The following is a 16,242-nucleotide window of genomic DNA, read 5'->3' on the forward strand; positions in this document are numbered from 1 at the left end:
GTTTTGCTGGGCACTATGTTGATAATTCTTTTTACGACTTGCCCTATTACTCTCACTCACTCTCTTTATTAGCGAATAGAGTAATAGAGCTAAGATGATGAGAGGATGATAATGTTAGCATTGGGGCAGTTTACGTTAATGATATGTCTCATGCAATTCACTGTTTTTGTACTTTTTCTCTTCCTGGATCCTACCTGTTTCACTTTAGAGTTACGGTGATGATGATGAAGATAAGATTAGTATTTAGAAGCTGTTGATATCATTGGTATGTGCTAAGTATCGGGAAGCTGTTGGTATTGCTGGTATAATCTCTGCCTCACAAAATTATAGAACTCATACTCGTGTGTCAGATTTTTCCTGAGAACCGCTTCAACTTCAGGGGTGGTTTTGGGACGATGCCAGTTTTTGTTGTGATGCGGAGCTGGAAGAAAAACAGAGCGTTGATTAAGTAGAGTGTTGTTTTTATGGTTTTGTTTTTATGTTGGCAATGTTGCTTTAGCCCCAGACTCATATGGACATGAACCTTTTGGACTGCTAGTCGAATTTCCCCTCCTCCAGTACACCATCCTCCTTTCAAGGGATAAGGAGGGAGTTTAGGGACATTTGTATAACTGGGCAGGACTATCATGAAGGTGTCCCTCCCAACCAGCTATTTACAAGGCATATATAATAAGTAGTGATTGTGCCATTCAGGAAAGGTGAGGTATGAAGGCATTTCATTTTATACGTTTTCCAGCACTAGCCAGGATTATGAATTCACAGGTTTTTCTGCTATTTGCCAAGTCACGCATTTTAGTCACGTGATGATAACACTGCATCAAGTGAGTGGATCTTGGACATCATAAAAGAAATATTGAATAGGAAGTGTGTGGTGGAGGATAGTGAGTGTTGCATTGTTATCCTGAAACTTATACCATCAGTTTAGAGCCAGTGTTGTTATTGTTATGACTCCAGGCTCATCTGAACTGTTGTGTGATGGGCTGCAAGTTGACGTTGCCTTTCTGCAGTCCATCCTCCTGGGAGATAGGTAAGGAGTTGAGGGACATTCATATTAGCAGTTCCATTACACTAAGTCATCCCTCACCAGCACCACTGAGGCATTAAAAAGTATCTCATTGTATTGTTTATAAAGGCTCCAACATGCTTACATGCTTCAGCCTTGGTCACCTAATGGCAGCTCAATTTCTGGCATCCTCTCTGTTCAGTCCTTTATCTCTGGAGTCACATTCTATGACCTTGTCCCAGGTCTTTTTGCCCTGCTCACCCCTCCCTTTCTTTTTTTCTTACATTAAAATGAAGCACTTATTAAAAAATGTAACCCACCTAGGAGCTGGTTGTAGTATAGATCAGTAACACCATAGAAGAAGTTGGGAAGTGTGTGGTGGAGGACAGTAAGTGTTGTGTTGATAGCTTCTAACACCCCCACCACAGGATACCATGCCTCCACATTCTCAAGGGCTTGTTGGAGTGCTGCATCGTTGTTCAGTTCCCTGAGGATGATAAAGATAATTACATTGTTAGCTCCTGCTGTACAGGCAAACCTCGTGACTTGTCAGTAATCAAATTAAGAAATCCACATACTGAGGTTGGTCATGTTACAGCTATTACTTTGGACTGGAAGCTAAACTAAGTACCCAAACCAGCCAATTACTTCCCAACAGTTGCTGGAAACTTTGGAAAAAAGAAATCCAACAGAGTACCCTTGCCAGGTTAAGTGGTACATTATAATTTGATATTGCCAAGACTGACCTGCAAAACTCCTGGTGGCCACAGAAGTAGGGTATGGTGAGGTCGTAGTGTTGTCCGGTAATAAAGGTGCACTGGGCGCCTCTGTTTTCAACACACTCCTCCAACGTTGCATAAGGTGGCCGTGCAGGGGTGTGGTAGCCAGCTGGGGTCACTGCACCTGGATGTGGGGTTACTCGAGCATAGTAGAACCTGTGGGATGGAGCTGGGATGATTGGTGGAGGTGATAGTTTAAAACTTTTCATTGCTACATATATTCCTCATTTACTATACCGGTGCTAGAGAGGGACACCTTGCTGTGGTGGCACCAATATAACCAGGTGGTTCTGTGCTACCCAGTTATAGGAGAGGAGGGGGGAAAAGACTGTATGGGGAGAAGACTGTATGAGGTCAAGAGGAGACAGGAACTGGTGAGCTAAGGAAGAGGTGTTACAAGCCCTCTTTTGTCCTAGAATATGGCCCAAATTCTTTTCACAAGGGACAATACATTACCCACCTGGAAGCCATTTTCTCCACGGGGTCCCTGATGAAGTTAAGGTACAGTGGCATCTTGAGTCCCAGCGCTGTGAAGTTGGTGAAGTAGACATGACGGTCAAAACTCACGTGGGTCACACCAGCAGTTTCAACTTTCTGGCTCACCTCACTGGCAAGATCCCACTGTCAGCAGATAGCGACATATTACCTTATTGAATAACAGTATACAGTTTGCAGTATCCTGATCAAATGTTTGCTGATACTTCCCTTTCAGCTGTAATGGTGGGAGGTGTTCTGTTTATCTATCTATTGCCAGATGCCATAATCCCATAAGGGGTGGCCATTTGACTTTGATAGTTATTTGTTTTATGGGGAGGGGCACTAACCCTCCACCAACCCACTTGTTGACACATAGGGAGCACGTATGGTTTGGTTACATGGTTACCACCCAGCGTTGCAAATGGTTTCTTGGCCTACAGGAAACCATTTGACTTGTCACTCAATGTAAAGCCACCTGTAAAGGAAAGAAAAGTAATAAGAAGTGACAGGAAAGATGGGAGAAATAGGAAGAGAGGAGGGCAGGCACAGAAAAAGAATGATAAAGGCGAAGGAAGAAGTAGGCAACACTACATCAAGTGAGTGGGAGGTGTTACAATAAATATTTTGATGTCAAAGTAATATGAAGTGCACAACAAAATAGTACAAGAAGGGAAGGATTCTCTTGTTCATGGAAGAATGATAACTATAGAAGGCATGACACGATGGTGGCTGTAGATTGTGATGGCACAATCAGGGAAAAGTGCTTCGCCATTTCTGTTGCATCTACTTATCATAGGACATGTTTGTCACCTACCTTGATGCATTATACAAGAGACTCATCTATGGCCAGAGAAACATGTAAAGCCTCTCAGAGTTTAGGAATACTAGTCAGACGAGGGAAAAGGAAAGTTTAGAAGGTAAAAGTGGAGCCAGGAACCATGTGGCACTTGGGCACGGTGCTTAACATTGACCTTTGAGCATGTCGTGGGTTATGCATCTACTGTCCTGGGATACAAGGCCAGCGCATCTTCCAGGTTACCATGGTTACCTCCCTCAGGTGTTACCCTCGGTACTCATTTTACCTACAAACCCACAAAGGTTGGACGCACACCTGAGTCCAGTGGCGTCACTTGCCTGCACCATCCAGGATTCTAATTTTAGAACCATAGAACCACCTGTTTTGAAACTAGCAATGCTAACCACTTGGTCACCACTAAACTATCAGGATTTTTTTTTTTTTTTTGTCCTTGATAATACACATCCATAGGCGAGGTGACAATTTATTTGTTAAACCCATTACCTCCCGAGGTTTCTGTGTGAGGGAGTGTGCTGAAAGAGTACTGCCCTTCCCCTACCTCCTCTACCTTTCTCATCCCCATGAGAAACAAGATGCGCCTTGCCCTGTTCACATACACTGAAGTGGGATGAGTGGAACAAAGGTTTACCAAGAATTATAACTTACCTGCTCCGTGTGGTTAAGGTGTCGCCTGACTGTGTTCTTGAGCCTGATGTGCCTAAAAGTGTTTTGACCCTGTAGCCACTGAAGCAACAGAACCACCATCTCACTCCCAGTCTTGGGCACTCGGTTGAAGAATAACACATTTTCACTCTGTTCGCCCACCTCTTCACTCGACATCAAACTGTAATAAGCAGTCAAGCAATTAGTGTGTAGTCATAGATAAGTAATTCTGAGAGACAGCACATAGAATTCAAACTTTATTCACCACCTGGCCTGCCTGTTTTCTTCCCCTTCATCAAACTGCTCTTAGTCCGTCTGTCAGCTAGACTGGAAAAAAAAGAAAAACGATAAAGAATGGAGGCTATAGATTGCTAGACTTTAACTCCTCACTGAGACCACAAAACTATATCAGCTAAAATCAGTCAAGACGTCATCATTCTGCGTCAGTCATTCAAACATAAACGCTACATAATAAGGGAAGGGAATGAAGTACGCCTGCTCTGCTCTCATCCCATCAAACTGTACAAGTCAGCTAGCTGTATAAAATTCTCTCTATCTCTCTCTCTCTCTCTCTCTCTCTCTCTCTCTCTCTCTCTCTCTCTCTCACACACACACACACACACACACACACACACACACACACACTCTCTCTCTCTCTCTCTCTCTCTCTCTCTCTCTCACACACACACACTCTCTCTCTCTCTCTCTCTCACACACACACACACACACACACACTCTCTCTCTCTCTCTCTCTCTCTCTCTCTCTCTCTCTCACACACACACACACACACACACACACACACACACACACACACACACGCTCGCTGGCTCAGTGGTAACGTTCTCGCTCGCCGTCTGGTGGACGGGAGTTCGCGCCTCGCTCAGGTTGCGAAAGTTTCACTGACGAAGTGGGTGGTTACTGTCCCCCTTGAGCAAGGGGACGGGTGTGTGCGTGTGTGAAGGTCACAGCCTTGCCCTTAGATCGGACTATATGAGCTCTCAGCTCCCTTCCGGGAGGGTAAAAGCTGACGATCACGACCATCAGGTGATCCTGACCGACCCGGTGAATTACACACTCACTCTCTCTCTCTCTCTCTCTCTCTCTCTCTCTCTCTCTCTCTCTCTCTCTCTCTCTCAGACGAGCTCGACAAGAAATGAGTCACACAGTCATAAACTCTTCCTTAAAAGTACACTTGGAGATTTCCTAAGACATTCCTTTTGGCGATTTATTTTCCGCATTAATCATTGACACTCTTTTCTGATCAGTACTCTCTTCACTGATACTCTTTTCTGATACTCTCTTCCTTTCTGATACTCTTTTCTAATTCTCTTTTCCGATATTCCTTTCTTTCATTCATACTCTTTTCTAATCAGTACTCTATTCACTGGCACTCTTTTCTGATACTCCCTTCTTTCTTCTGATACTCTTTCTGATACTCTTTTCTGTTACTCTTTTCTTTTATTAATACTCTTTTCTGATCAGCAATCTATTCACTGCTACTCTTTTCCGATACTATTTTCTCTCTTCTGATACTTTCCTTTCTTCTGATACTCTTTTTTTATATTATTTTCTTTCATTAACACTTTTTTTATCTGTACTTTATTATATTTTAACCATGCGTATTGTTACCATATCCACCTTGAAGTATGATTAGTACCATTATTTAAAAACATGCTAGTCACGAAGAAGTGCTATGGAAAGGATATACAGTCCAATCCACCCTCCGATCTGACTACACCTGGCCATCAACTGACTGAAAGGGGTTAGGGATCTTTGCCAGGTTAGGGTAAATGAATCTCCTTGGTTACTAGTCAAATCAACCCTCCAGTCTGACTACACCTACTACACCTAGCCATCAACTGAGCTGAATGGGGTCAGTGATCTTTGTCAGGTTAGGGTAAATGAGTCTCCTTGGTTACTAGTCAAATCCACCCTCAAAATTCAAGGCCTCGAAATCCACCTGAGCGATACACCTGTCCACACGTCGCTTCATATTTACCTGTCAGTTATTAATTATAGAAAAATAATGCCAAGAGCGTAAGTTGCATAGACATCATCTGACGGTGCATCTTACAGCCAATAAATAAAACAGACACGCATTATATCTATCTTAAAATTAAATATATAAAACAGGCCCTTTTGTTTACCTAAGTCCGCGAGGGTGGTGATCTGGTGGGACGATGGTGGTGGGGGGAAGGATGGTTGGGTCGGGGGGTCGGCGTAGCACCCAATGTGACAGTGCAGTGTAACCCAGTAACACCACACACATCACGTAACACAGCACGCGCAGCTGACGTGCATCACCCATGTTTTGCAATCGTAACGAGGCCATACGGAAGTGTTCTTGTGGCGTACTAGAGGCTTTTAAATATCGTCAGACAAGCTTGTGTGTGTTTATTTATAGTTTATGATTTACTACTGTGATTCCTCTTTCCTGTAGGACGAATGCTTTTACGGTCTCACATAGTACGGTCGTAGCCCTGTTACAGCCTCACGGAGCGCATACCTCCGCCAGCGCAGTTAGAATACAGTATATTATTCATCCTTGCATCCCAGTCCAGATACACCTTTATTTTTAATCAACTCTTCCTTGACCCAGTGCCGATAACAGCTTTATGAGATCTTATACGTACAGACAGACACGAGTGAATACATATCCTCCTTCCACCTTGGCTGTGGGAGGTAATAAAGTAAGACGCCATGGTAGTGTAGGTAAAGGTCATTTTTTGAGTGGTGCATGAGAGGTTAGGGGTGATGGGGGATAATGTATGATACCTGGCTGGTCTGGTTCTTGTTGCTACCTGCTATGGCTTTTCCGGCAACACACACACACACACACACACACACACACACACACACACACCGCTCGCTGGTGCAGTGGTAACGTTCTCGTTTGCCAACTGGTGGACGGGAGTTCGCGCCTCGCTCAGGTTGCGAAAAGTTTCACTGACGAAGTGGGTGGTTACTGTCCCCCTTGAGCAAGGGGACGGGTGTGTGCGTGTGTGAAGGTCACAGCCTTGCCCTTAGATCGGACTATATGAGCTCTCAGCTTCCTTCCGGGAGGGTAAAAGCTGACGATCACGACCATCAAGTGATCCTGACCGACCCGGTGAATTACACACACACACACACACACACACACACACATTCTCTCTCTCTCTTTCTCTCATAGCAACTGCAACCCCCCCCCCCCCGCTTCTACCCCGTCTCTCTCTCTCTCTCTCTCTCTCCAACACATAGAGATAGACATTTTTTCAGATTCTACTGTATACCTTATGCTCTCATCTCATTCCAACGGAGGATTTGTTTTTCTCTTTTCTTTTTCTTTCTTTTCTTTCCTTCTTTTTCTTTTTGGGGGAGTTTAAATGTCTGATAAGAGGATGTGTATATTCCATTAACCCATTCAGTACGAGGCGGTAAAATTTAAAACACAACTCTACGTCAATGAACTCAGATGTAAACACAAAACACACTGCTTGCTCAGTGCCCACTCTCACTTAGACACGCCTCTTTCTCCCTTTCTAATTTTCACCTCTTTTTTCGCACAACTGTTACACCAATATCGAGTTTTTCTGAGTATATTGACAGTTTTCTATGTAGGTATGGCTTGTATCAGTCGGTTACTGGAAGGAGTTAAGGGTTTTCGTGTAACACGCCGAGAGGAAAGGAGCACACGCGGAGTATAACCAACCTTTAAACCTGGTTGTAGGGAACTGAGGCGAAAAGGATGCGGGGACTGGGGCACCTGGAAGGATTGCCAGGTATGCCTATTTACCTGCGCTGAGTCCTTGATGCTATTCACGTGCAGGGCGAAAAAGTACCTACACAGCTCCTATTTTTTATGCAGGAAAGAAGGAACCAAAGGCTAGCCCGCAATATTATTCCCCCAAAGAAAAGGCAAAAACAAGATTACAGAGAGTCAGATTCAAGATGCGTTCATTTCGAGATGCCTGGACACACTGCGTTGAGCTTATCCACGTACATGGCCAAAAAGTTCCTACACGGTTCTATCTATCTATCTATCTATCTATCTTTTTGTCTCTCTAGTCATGCATACGCGCATAGATAGGTAAATATATATAGGCAGATAGATACATAGATCGATACATACATACATACATAGACGTAGATAGATAGGTACATAGATAAATAGACAGATAGATAGACAGGTACATAGATAGATATACACATGGATAGATACATATAGATAGATATAACATGAAAAAATAGTACACAAAAACAATCTCTCAAATGCATCCAGAATTCTAAGATACGAAAGATACCATACTCCTTTCACCTTAACTTGGCCCAGATTATCGTCCTTTTGCAGCTTATTTCACGTAGCTCAGTGGCAGAAAAAGATAATACCACCTGCTCTACAGCCCTTCCACAGCACTTCTTCGTGATTAGCACCCTATTCTTACGTTAATATATTGTTGCTATTCGGCATTCAAGGCAGAGGGATGGCAATATTAGGATAAGTAAAGAGTGAGAGGAATGTAGCATCTTCCCAGTCTCTCTCTCTCTCTCTCTCTCTCTCTCTCTCTTTCTCACTTTCTCTCCTTATTCCCTAGCAGTACACTTTCTCCCATCAAGAAGGTCACCCACTCGTGAGGAAAGTTCCCGTTGCCGGAACATCTCTCTCTCTCTCTCTCTCTCTCTCTCTCTCTCTCTCTCTCTCTCTCTCGATGTCTGTCTGCATCCTCTCGTGTATCTATACCTATGTATATGTATTTATCGCTCACGTTCCCTCTGTCTCTCTCTCTCTCTCTCAAGGATAAAGAGCTCACGAAATTACTGTCTCATTCTTATATATTTCTGACGCAGTCAAAGAGAGAAAGAGAGAGAGAGAGAACGCACAGAAATTGTCCTTTCACACACACACACACACACACACGCACTGTCACATACAGCTTTCTCTCTCTCTCTCTCTCTCTCTCTCTCTCTCACTCACTCTCTCTCTCTCTCTCTCTCTCTCTCTCTCTCTCTCTCATCTATAAGGGGAATCGATACCAAGTCGTAAATGTATAAAAATCTATGTGGAATGAGTCTCCTTGGTTACTAGTTTCCTGTCTATGGCCCAGATTTTGTCTTTTTGCAGTTGCATCCATTCCACTGCACTTCTTCGTGACTAGCATCATATTTTGAACTTTCCATAGCACTTCCTCGTGACTAGCTCTGTCCAGGTCCATTAAAGTCCGCCCAGGTCGTCACTTCAGGTCAGTTAAGTAGTAGTAGTAATAGTAGTAGTAGTAGTTGTTGTTGTTGTTATAGTAAAGCAACAGTAGTAGTAGTTGTAGTTGCCATAGTAACAGTAGTAGTAGTAGCAATGATGGTGGCAGTTAAAATCAGTGGTGACTCCTTAATCATGAGTAAAACAAAGATCCATAAAAGTAAGTATTACACAGGCGATGACGCTGCCGCCAGTACCGCCGAGACACACCGTCATTACGTGCTGCCCTCACCGCACCGCACACTGTTAGGTCGTTACTCAGGTGCAGCTGGATCCCCTGCTGTGTTTGGGGGTCACATTCACAGGTTTCCTTTTCAAAGTAAAAGAAAACTCTACCCAGGGCTGCCGGGGAGGAAGTTTCCTTCTCCAGGTGGGCCACAGGACGCCCCTCTCTATGGGCGTGGGGGGCGCGGCCCGTCTTCTGTGGGGCGGCCATCACCCCCACAGCAAGTAGAAAATGATGAAAAATGTTGTTGTCATTTTTTGTTGGCAATATACAGGTTGGGGGTGAAATACCTATGTGGTGGTGTGGAGGGGTAGAATGAGATGATTTGGGCGTGTGCACAGGATGGAGGATGACAGTTGGGTCAGGAAGGTGAGAAGTGTGAACATCAGTTGAGAGAGGCAGACCGAAAAAGACCTGGAACGAGGTCATAAAGTGTGGCTTCAGGGATAAGCGACTGAATAGGGAGGCTGCCAGAGATCGAAACAAAGATGGGAGATTATCGCACAACCCAGCTTATTTCATCCACCTGATTCATCGTCTTGTCTCGCTCACTCAATTTTCTATGAGTTCGCAACACGTTCTTCTTTGTGATTTATTTTGCATGGGAGCACATTAACATTTTCTTGTATGTTATTTACAAAATATTATTAAGATGCTGAGCAAAGTGAATGGCAAAGAATTACGCCATTGCACAGGACGATATCTGTGTGTGTGTGTGTGTGTGTGTGTGTGTGTGTGTGTGTGTGTGTGTGTGTGTGTGTGTGTGTGTGTGTGTGCGTGTGTGAGTAAATGGTAAGCTTTCAATGGTTGTGAGGAGTGGGGAGCTGGCTGTGAGGAGTGTATGTGGAGAGAGGAAGTAAACCCACTCCCACTCGCAGCCTCACAGTCACCCCAAACGCACAGTACCCAGCCGCTCCCTCACCTGAACCCACACAGTACTCAGCCGCACAGTTCTCAGATGTTAGTATCACCAAGCAGCTGAAACAGGTGTCATCCAAGGGGACGATATGAAGTGTTCGGTAAGTCAGTGTGAAAAGGTTAACCGCTTGAATTTACTGATGTATTTTGTTGATCTGTTTATACTGCCGCCAGACAGGTATCTTCTTCCTGATGGGTCAGGGAGAGGGGGAAGGAAAGGGTGCTCTGCCCTCCATATTTCCCTCTCCTGTGCATCTTCCTTCCTCTAACAGCTGTCCTCTTTCTCTTGCCTACCCTGGTCAGTGCAGTACCTCGTCCCCACACAGAGCCCACCTGCCTGAGTTACCTGGTGGTGGTGGTGGACAGAGGTGTGTGTGTATGTGTATATGTGTGTGTGTGTGTGTGTGTGTGTGTGTGTGTGTGGGTGTTGGTGCTGCTGTAGACTCACCCTCACTCACCTCCACCCCACCACCACCACCACCACCCTCACTCATGCCAGGGGTCAGTGTGGTGGGGTAATCTAGTGTTGAGCTGTGAGGTGGGAGTACTACTGGCTGCCACCCCTCACCTCTAGCCTGCCTCATCGCTTGAGTGGTGGTGAGATAAGTTGGTGTGATTGGTGTGGTGATGGCATTACTAACTACCCCTCACCCCCAAATCAACACTAGACCACCTCACTACCCTTCCCTTCCCTTCAGGCTCGTAGTGCTGTTGTCTTGGCACTGGCCTGAAGGGCCACCACTGCACCCTCTTGGGGGTCTTTTGTGATTTTGTCTGTGTTCCCAATCTGACCCACATTTACGTACCCATGCCAGGCAGCCAAGAGGAACTGAGGACTTCCAGCATGTAAACACAGCACACTGTAGTGTACTCCATTTTCTGGTATTCCTTCAAAGACATGTAACAATTGTAACTCTGTATGAGAAGGATAATGAATAAAGAAAAAAAAGTGTATTTTTATCCTTTCTTTCTCCAACTTGCCTGACATAAGAACTGTGATGAAAACAATAAAGAAGAATATCTAGAGGAATATTATACAGCCTTAGGACATACTGGAAAGAATATCTAGAGGAATATTATACAGTCTTAGCACACCAAAAAATGGTTTTACGCCAGGTATCCCCGAGGGGCTAAGGCGTTGCCCTTGGGTGAAGGACTTTGGACTGGAGCGTGTAGCATTTTATGACCGGATGTCTACCAATAACCCTTTGGGTGGATTCAATCCTCCGACCCTTCGGTCAGAGCGGAGCGTTCTATCCCATTGTGGCATACTGTACAGTGAAAAGAATATCTAGAGGAATATTATACGGTTTTAGGAATATCTAGAGGAATATTATACGGTCTTAGGAATATCTAGAGGAATATTATACAGTCTTAGGAATATCTAGAGGAATATTATACAGTCTTAGGAATATCTGGAGGAATATTATACAGTCTTAGGAATATCTAGAGGAATATCATAGTCTTAGGACACACTGGATGGATATTAAAGAGAAGTGGAATGAGATCAGACTTTAGAGAATATACAAGTGAATGCTGCACTGCCATAGCTTAGGGATATTTACCTGTACGCTGTCAGCACCTGCTATACCATGCACTGCCACAGTCAGCACCTGCTGTACCATGCACTGCCACAGTCAGCACCTGCTGTACCATGTACTGCCACAGTCAGTACCTGCTGTACCATGTACTGCCACAGTCAGTACCTGCTGTACCATGTACTGCCACAGTCAGTACCTGCTGTACCATGTACTGCCACAGTCAGTACCTGCTGTACCATGTACTGCCACAGTCAGTACCTGCTGTACCATGTACTGCCACAGTCAGTACCTGCTGTACCACGTACTGCCACAGTCAGTACCTGCTGTACCATGTACTGCCACAGTCAGTACCTGCTGTACCACGTACTGCCACAGTCAGTACCTGCTGTACCATGCACTGCCACAGTCAGTACCTGCTGTACCATGTACTGCCACAGTCAGTACCTGCTGTACCATGTACTGCCACAGTCAGTACCTGCTGTACCATGTACTGCCACAGTCAGTACCTGCTGTACCATGCACTGCCACAGTCAGTACCTGCTGTACCATGTACTGCCACAGTCAGCACCTGCTGTACCATGCATTGCCACAGTCAGTACCTGCTGTACCACACACTGCCACAGTCAGCACCTGCTGTACCATGTACTGCCACAGTCAGTACCTGCTGTACCATGCACTGCCACAGTCAGTACCTGCTGTACCATGTACTGCCACAGTCAGTACCTGCTGTACCATGTACTGCCACAGTCAGCACCTGCTGTACCATGCATTGCCACAGTCAGCACCTGCTGTACCATGTACTGCCACAGTCAGCACCTGCTGTACCATGCATTGCCACAGTCAGTACCTGCTGTACCATGTACTGCCACAGTCAGCACCTGCTGTACCATGCATTGCCACAGTCAGCACCTGCTGTACCATGCATTGCCACAGTCAGCACCTGCTGTACCACACACTGCCACAGTCAGCACCTGCTGTACCATGCACTGCCACAGTCAGTACCTGCTGTACCATGCATTGCCACAGTCAGCACCTGCTGTACCATGCATTGCCACAGTCAGCACCTGCTGTACCACACACTGCCACAGTCAGCACCTGCTGTACCATGCACTGCCACAGTCAGTACCTGCTGTACCATGCATTGCCACAGTCAGCACCTGCTGTACCATGTACTGCCACAGTCAGCACCTGCTGTACCATGCACTGCCACAGTCAGTACCTGCTGTACCATGCATTGCCACAGTCAGCACCTGCTGTACCACACACTGCCACAGTCAGCACCTGCTGTACCATGCACTGTCACAGTCAGTACCTGCTGTACCATGCATTGCCACAGTCAGCACCTGCTGTACCATGCATTGCCACAGTCAGCACCTGCTGTACCACACACTGCCACAGTCAGCACCTGCTGTACCGCTGTACCATGCACTGCCACAGTCAGTACCTGCTGTACCATGCATTGCCACAGTCAGTACCTGCTGTACCATGTACTGCCACAGTCAGCACCTGCTGTACCATGCACTGCCACAGTCAGCACCTGCTGTACCACACACTGCCACAGTCAGCACCTGCTGTACCATGCATTGCCACAGTCAGCACCTGCTGTACCATGCACTGCCACAGTCAGTACCTGCTGTACCATGCACTGCCACAGTCAGCACCTGCTGTACCATGCATTGCCACAGTCAGCACCTGCTGTACCATGCACTGCCACAGTCAGCACCTGCTGTACCATGCACTGCCACAGTCAGTACCTGCTGTACCATGCACTGCCACAGTCAGTACCTGCTGTACCATGCATTGCCACAGTCAGTACCTGCTGTACCATGCACTGCCACAGTCAGCACCTGCTGTACCATGCACTGCCACAGCGTAGGGATATGTACCAGTACACTTGTCCGATTCCTTGTCTTTTGCTTTGCTGTAAGTTGTTAATTGATTGTTAAGAATGGCCTGACTGTAGCTCTGTGGCCAGGTGTAGCTCTGTGGCCAGGTGTAGCTCTGTGGCCAGGTGTACCTCTGTGGCCAGGTGTACCTCTGTGGCCAGGTGTACCTCTGTGGCCAGGCAAAAGTTTGTGTCTCTGTGGCCAGGCAAAAGTGTGATTTTGACCTTAAAAACTGTGCGTGAAATGTTGTCTACTACTACAACTACTACAATACTGCTACTATTACTACTACTGTTGGTGCTGCCGCTGCAATATCAGCTAATGCTACTACTACTGCTGCTGTTGCTGCTGCTGTAGTAGTAGTAGTAGTTGTTGTTGTTCCCTAGGCAGTCTGGCCGAACAGCCCCGAGTCCCTTAAGAAGGCCATGGCCGAGACTGGGCTTTCCCACAGAGCTCTCAAAGAGTTTATGTTGTGTTGTTGGCGTAGGTGATTGTGTGCAATGCAGTCTTCCATAATGTGCTTAATAGTATGGGGTGCTGTGTTGCATCCTGGACAGGCATCAGCGACGGAGTCATCCAGCCTCTTCTGGTAGCTTAAGAGGGCTGGATGGTGCCCACATCTCAGTCTGGCCAGGTGGACCCTGTCCTCACGAGGAAGATAGGATTCAGAAGGGTGGATGTCAGGAGGTCGTGCATGCAGCTGTGTGTTGTCTTTAAGTGACTGAATGGAGCGGCGAGTGATCTGAGTGTGGATATGCTTCTGGAAGCTGGTCTGAGGTGGGCGAGGGGGGAGAGATGACAGTATTTGTGTATGGTATCGTGTGCTGGGTGTTGTTTTGATGTTCCTTGCATGTGTGGGTGGATGTGCTGTCTTGTACTATAGTGGATGTTGTGGGTTTGTGGAGGCTGCAGCAAGAAACTGGGTGCCTCTCATGTCTAGGTGATCCTTGACTTTGAGGACTTAGGTTTCTTGATGTAGGTCGTCTGTGGGTGTAGTAGCTGTGCAGCCTGTGATTATTTTTAGGGCCTTGTTCTGTATGGTCTGTAGAGTGTTGTAGTGTGTTTTGGTGAGGTTGGAAGCCTAGGCAGGACTTGCATAATTCATCACTGAACGTATATATTTTTTGTATACTGTGGTGATGGTTTCTTTGTTGTGTCCGAATGTTGTATGGGCAAGTGACCTCAGAGCATTGAGTCTTGGTGTTATCTTATTTTTAATGTTTGTGATGTGTTGTTTAAATGACACTGATGTATTGTATGTTACACCAAGGATTTTGGGTGTGTGTGTGTGTGTGGTAGGGGAGTGTTGTTTATGGTGAGGTGTGGGATGTGACTGTGTTCTGCTGTCCAGTTTGTGAGAAGAGTCACTGTAGATTTGGCTGGGGCTATTTTGAACCTGTTTGTGATGAACCATTCGTGTAGTGTGTTGAGGTAAGGTTGAATGATGTGTGCAGCTGTGTTTGCGTTTTGGTGCGTACATGTAAGTGTTATATCATCTGCATAGGAAGCTATGTGTATCTGTGGTGTGTGGGGTGTGGGTACGTCGTGCACGTATAGATTAAAGAGTGTAGGGGACAAAACAGATCCTTGGGGGACGCCGTTTGTGAAGTTTCTGATGTTAGAAGACTGACCGGCAAATGTTACGTGTGCACATCTGCCTGCTAAGTAGTTTGCCAGCCAACTTTTTGTGTTACTGTGCATGTTTGTGTTGAGTATTTTGTTTGTGAGGTTGTGGCGGGGGATGGGATCAAAAGCTTTGCTAATGTCTAGTGTGACTAGGAGTGTTCTGTGTGGTGGCCTAGCTGAATTCATGCCATCGAAAACTCTCTGTGTAAGGTCTGTAAGAAGTGTGTTTGTGGAGTGTAGTGGCCTAAAGCCATGTTGTGACTGGGCTACGGGAATGTGAGGTGTGACTAGTTGCTGCTGTTGTCGCCGCTGCTGTTGCTGCTGTTGCTGTTGTTGATGTAGTGCTGCCATCTTCTGCCTTCACATTCATCACTTCAGCTGTCTACCCTCCTCTAGCCCTATTTTTCTCATATCTTCCTGTCCCTTTTTTTTTCCCCCCCACTTCAGGGAACTCGAGAGGGAGCGACAAACCTGATGTCTTCCTGCAACCCACGAAACCATTTACAACGCTGGGTGGTACCATATAACCAGGTAACGGGGTATTGGGCCTTCCGTGGTGCTTCTGTTGAGTCGCGTGACGCAAATGTGGCATCCGTCCAGGAACCAAACTTCCATTTTTCAGCGCCTCGCTGCTGCAGGCCGCTGTCAACCTCAAACGGTTCACCACGGGACAGCCCTGCAGGGGAGGTTGCTTGCCTGCGGTTGACGGGTCTCCTCAGCCAGAGAGAAGGGTTGATCAAAACCATTTTTACTGTTATATTAATGAAATAGGTTTAGGATGAGGTACAAGAAGTTACAAAGTTGCAAGATCCAGTAAAAATAACCGAGGAAGAGGTTCTGTAATGCCTGCCATTGTACTGTATACAACTCTACAATCTGAGAGAGAGAGAGAGAGAGAGAGAGAGAGAGAGAGAGAGAGGGGGGGGGAGGGGTGGAGGGAGGAGCAAAGTGTAGATACCAGCGATCTCCAAAACATTAATATTTCTGATCTACTAATCATATTCATGCATTATGCTCCCTGTAGATGTTGCTGTGTACTCCCGTGGTAGCCAGACAGTCTGTATCAACGCACAAGGAAAGTTAATCAATAATG

The 16,242-nt window shown here is 46.0% G+C and overlaps 1 protein-coding gene across 1 annotated transcript; it reads right to left on the reverse strand.

Moving 5' to 3' along the window:
* Positions 1 to 272: 272 nt before the first annotated feature.
* On the reverse strand, positions 273 to 6,027 carry LOC145411047 (uronyl 2-sulfotransferase homolog pip-like). Its single transcript, XM_080281114.1, has 7 exons — positions 5,867 to 6,027; positions 3,722 to 3,899; positions 2,243 to 2,403; positions 1,750 to 1,938; positions 1,324 to 1,490; positions 647 to 649; positions 273 to 421 (listed from the first exon to the last, which is right to left on the reverse strand). Exons 1-7 carry the CDS (start codon positions 6,025 to 6,027, stop codon positions 273 to 275), a joined length of 1,008 nt encoding a protein of 335 aa, XP_080137240.1.
* Between the last annotated feature and the right edge of the window lie 10,215 nt (positions 6,028 to 16,242).

Source organism: Coenobita brevimanus, chromosome 11, assembly GCF_032717465.1.
Source record: "Coenobita brevimanus isolate Jiangsu-jjx chromosome 11, ASM3271746v2, whole genome shotgun sequence".
Lineage (NCBI taxonomy): Eukaryota > Metazoa > Arthropoda > Malacostraca > Decapoda > Coenobitidae > Coenobita > Coenobita brevimanus.

Bases quoted from the DNA above. Each gene is read 5' to 3' on its own strand.
- LOC145411047 (XM_080281114.1), bottom strand. From the start codon at position 6,027: ATGGGTGATGCACGTCAGCTGCGCGTGCTGTGTTACGTGATGTGTGTG. The intron at 1,939-2,242 runs GTGGGTAATGTA...TCCATCCCACAG, and splicing joins GTGGAGAAAATGGCTTCCAG to GTTCTACTATGCTCGAGTAA. The intron at 1,491-1,749 runs GTCAGTCTTGGC...TATCATCCTCAG, and splicing joins GGCCACCAGGAGTTTTGCAG to GGAACTGAACAACGATGCAG.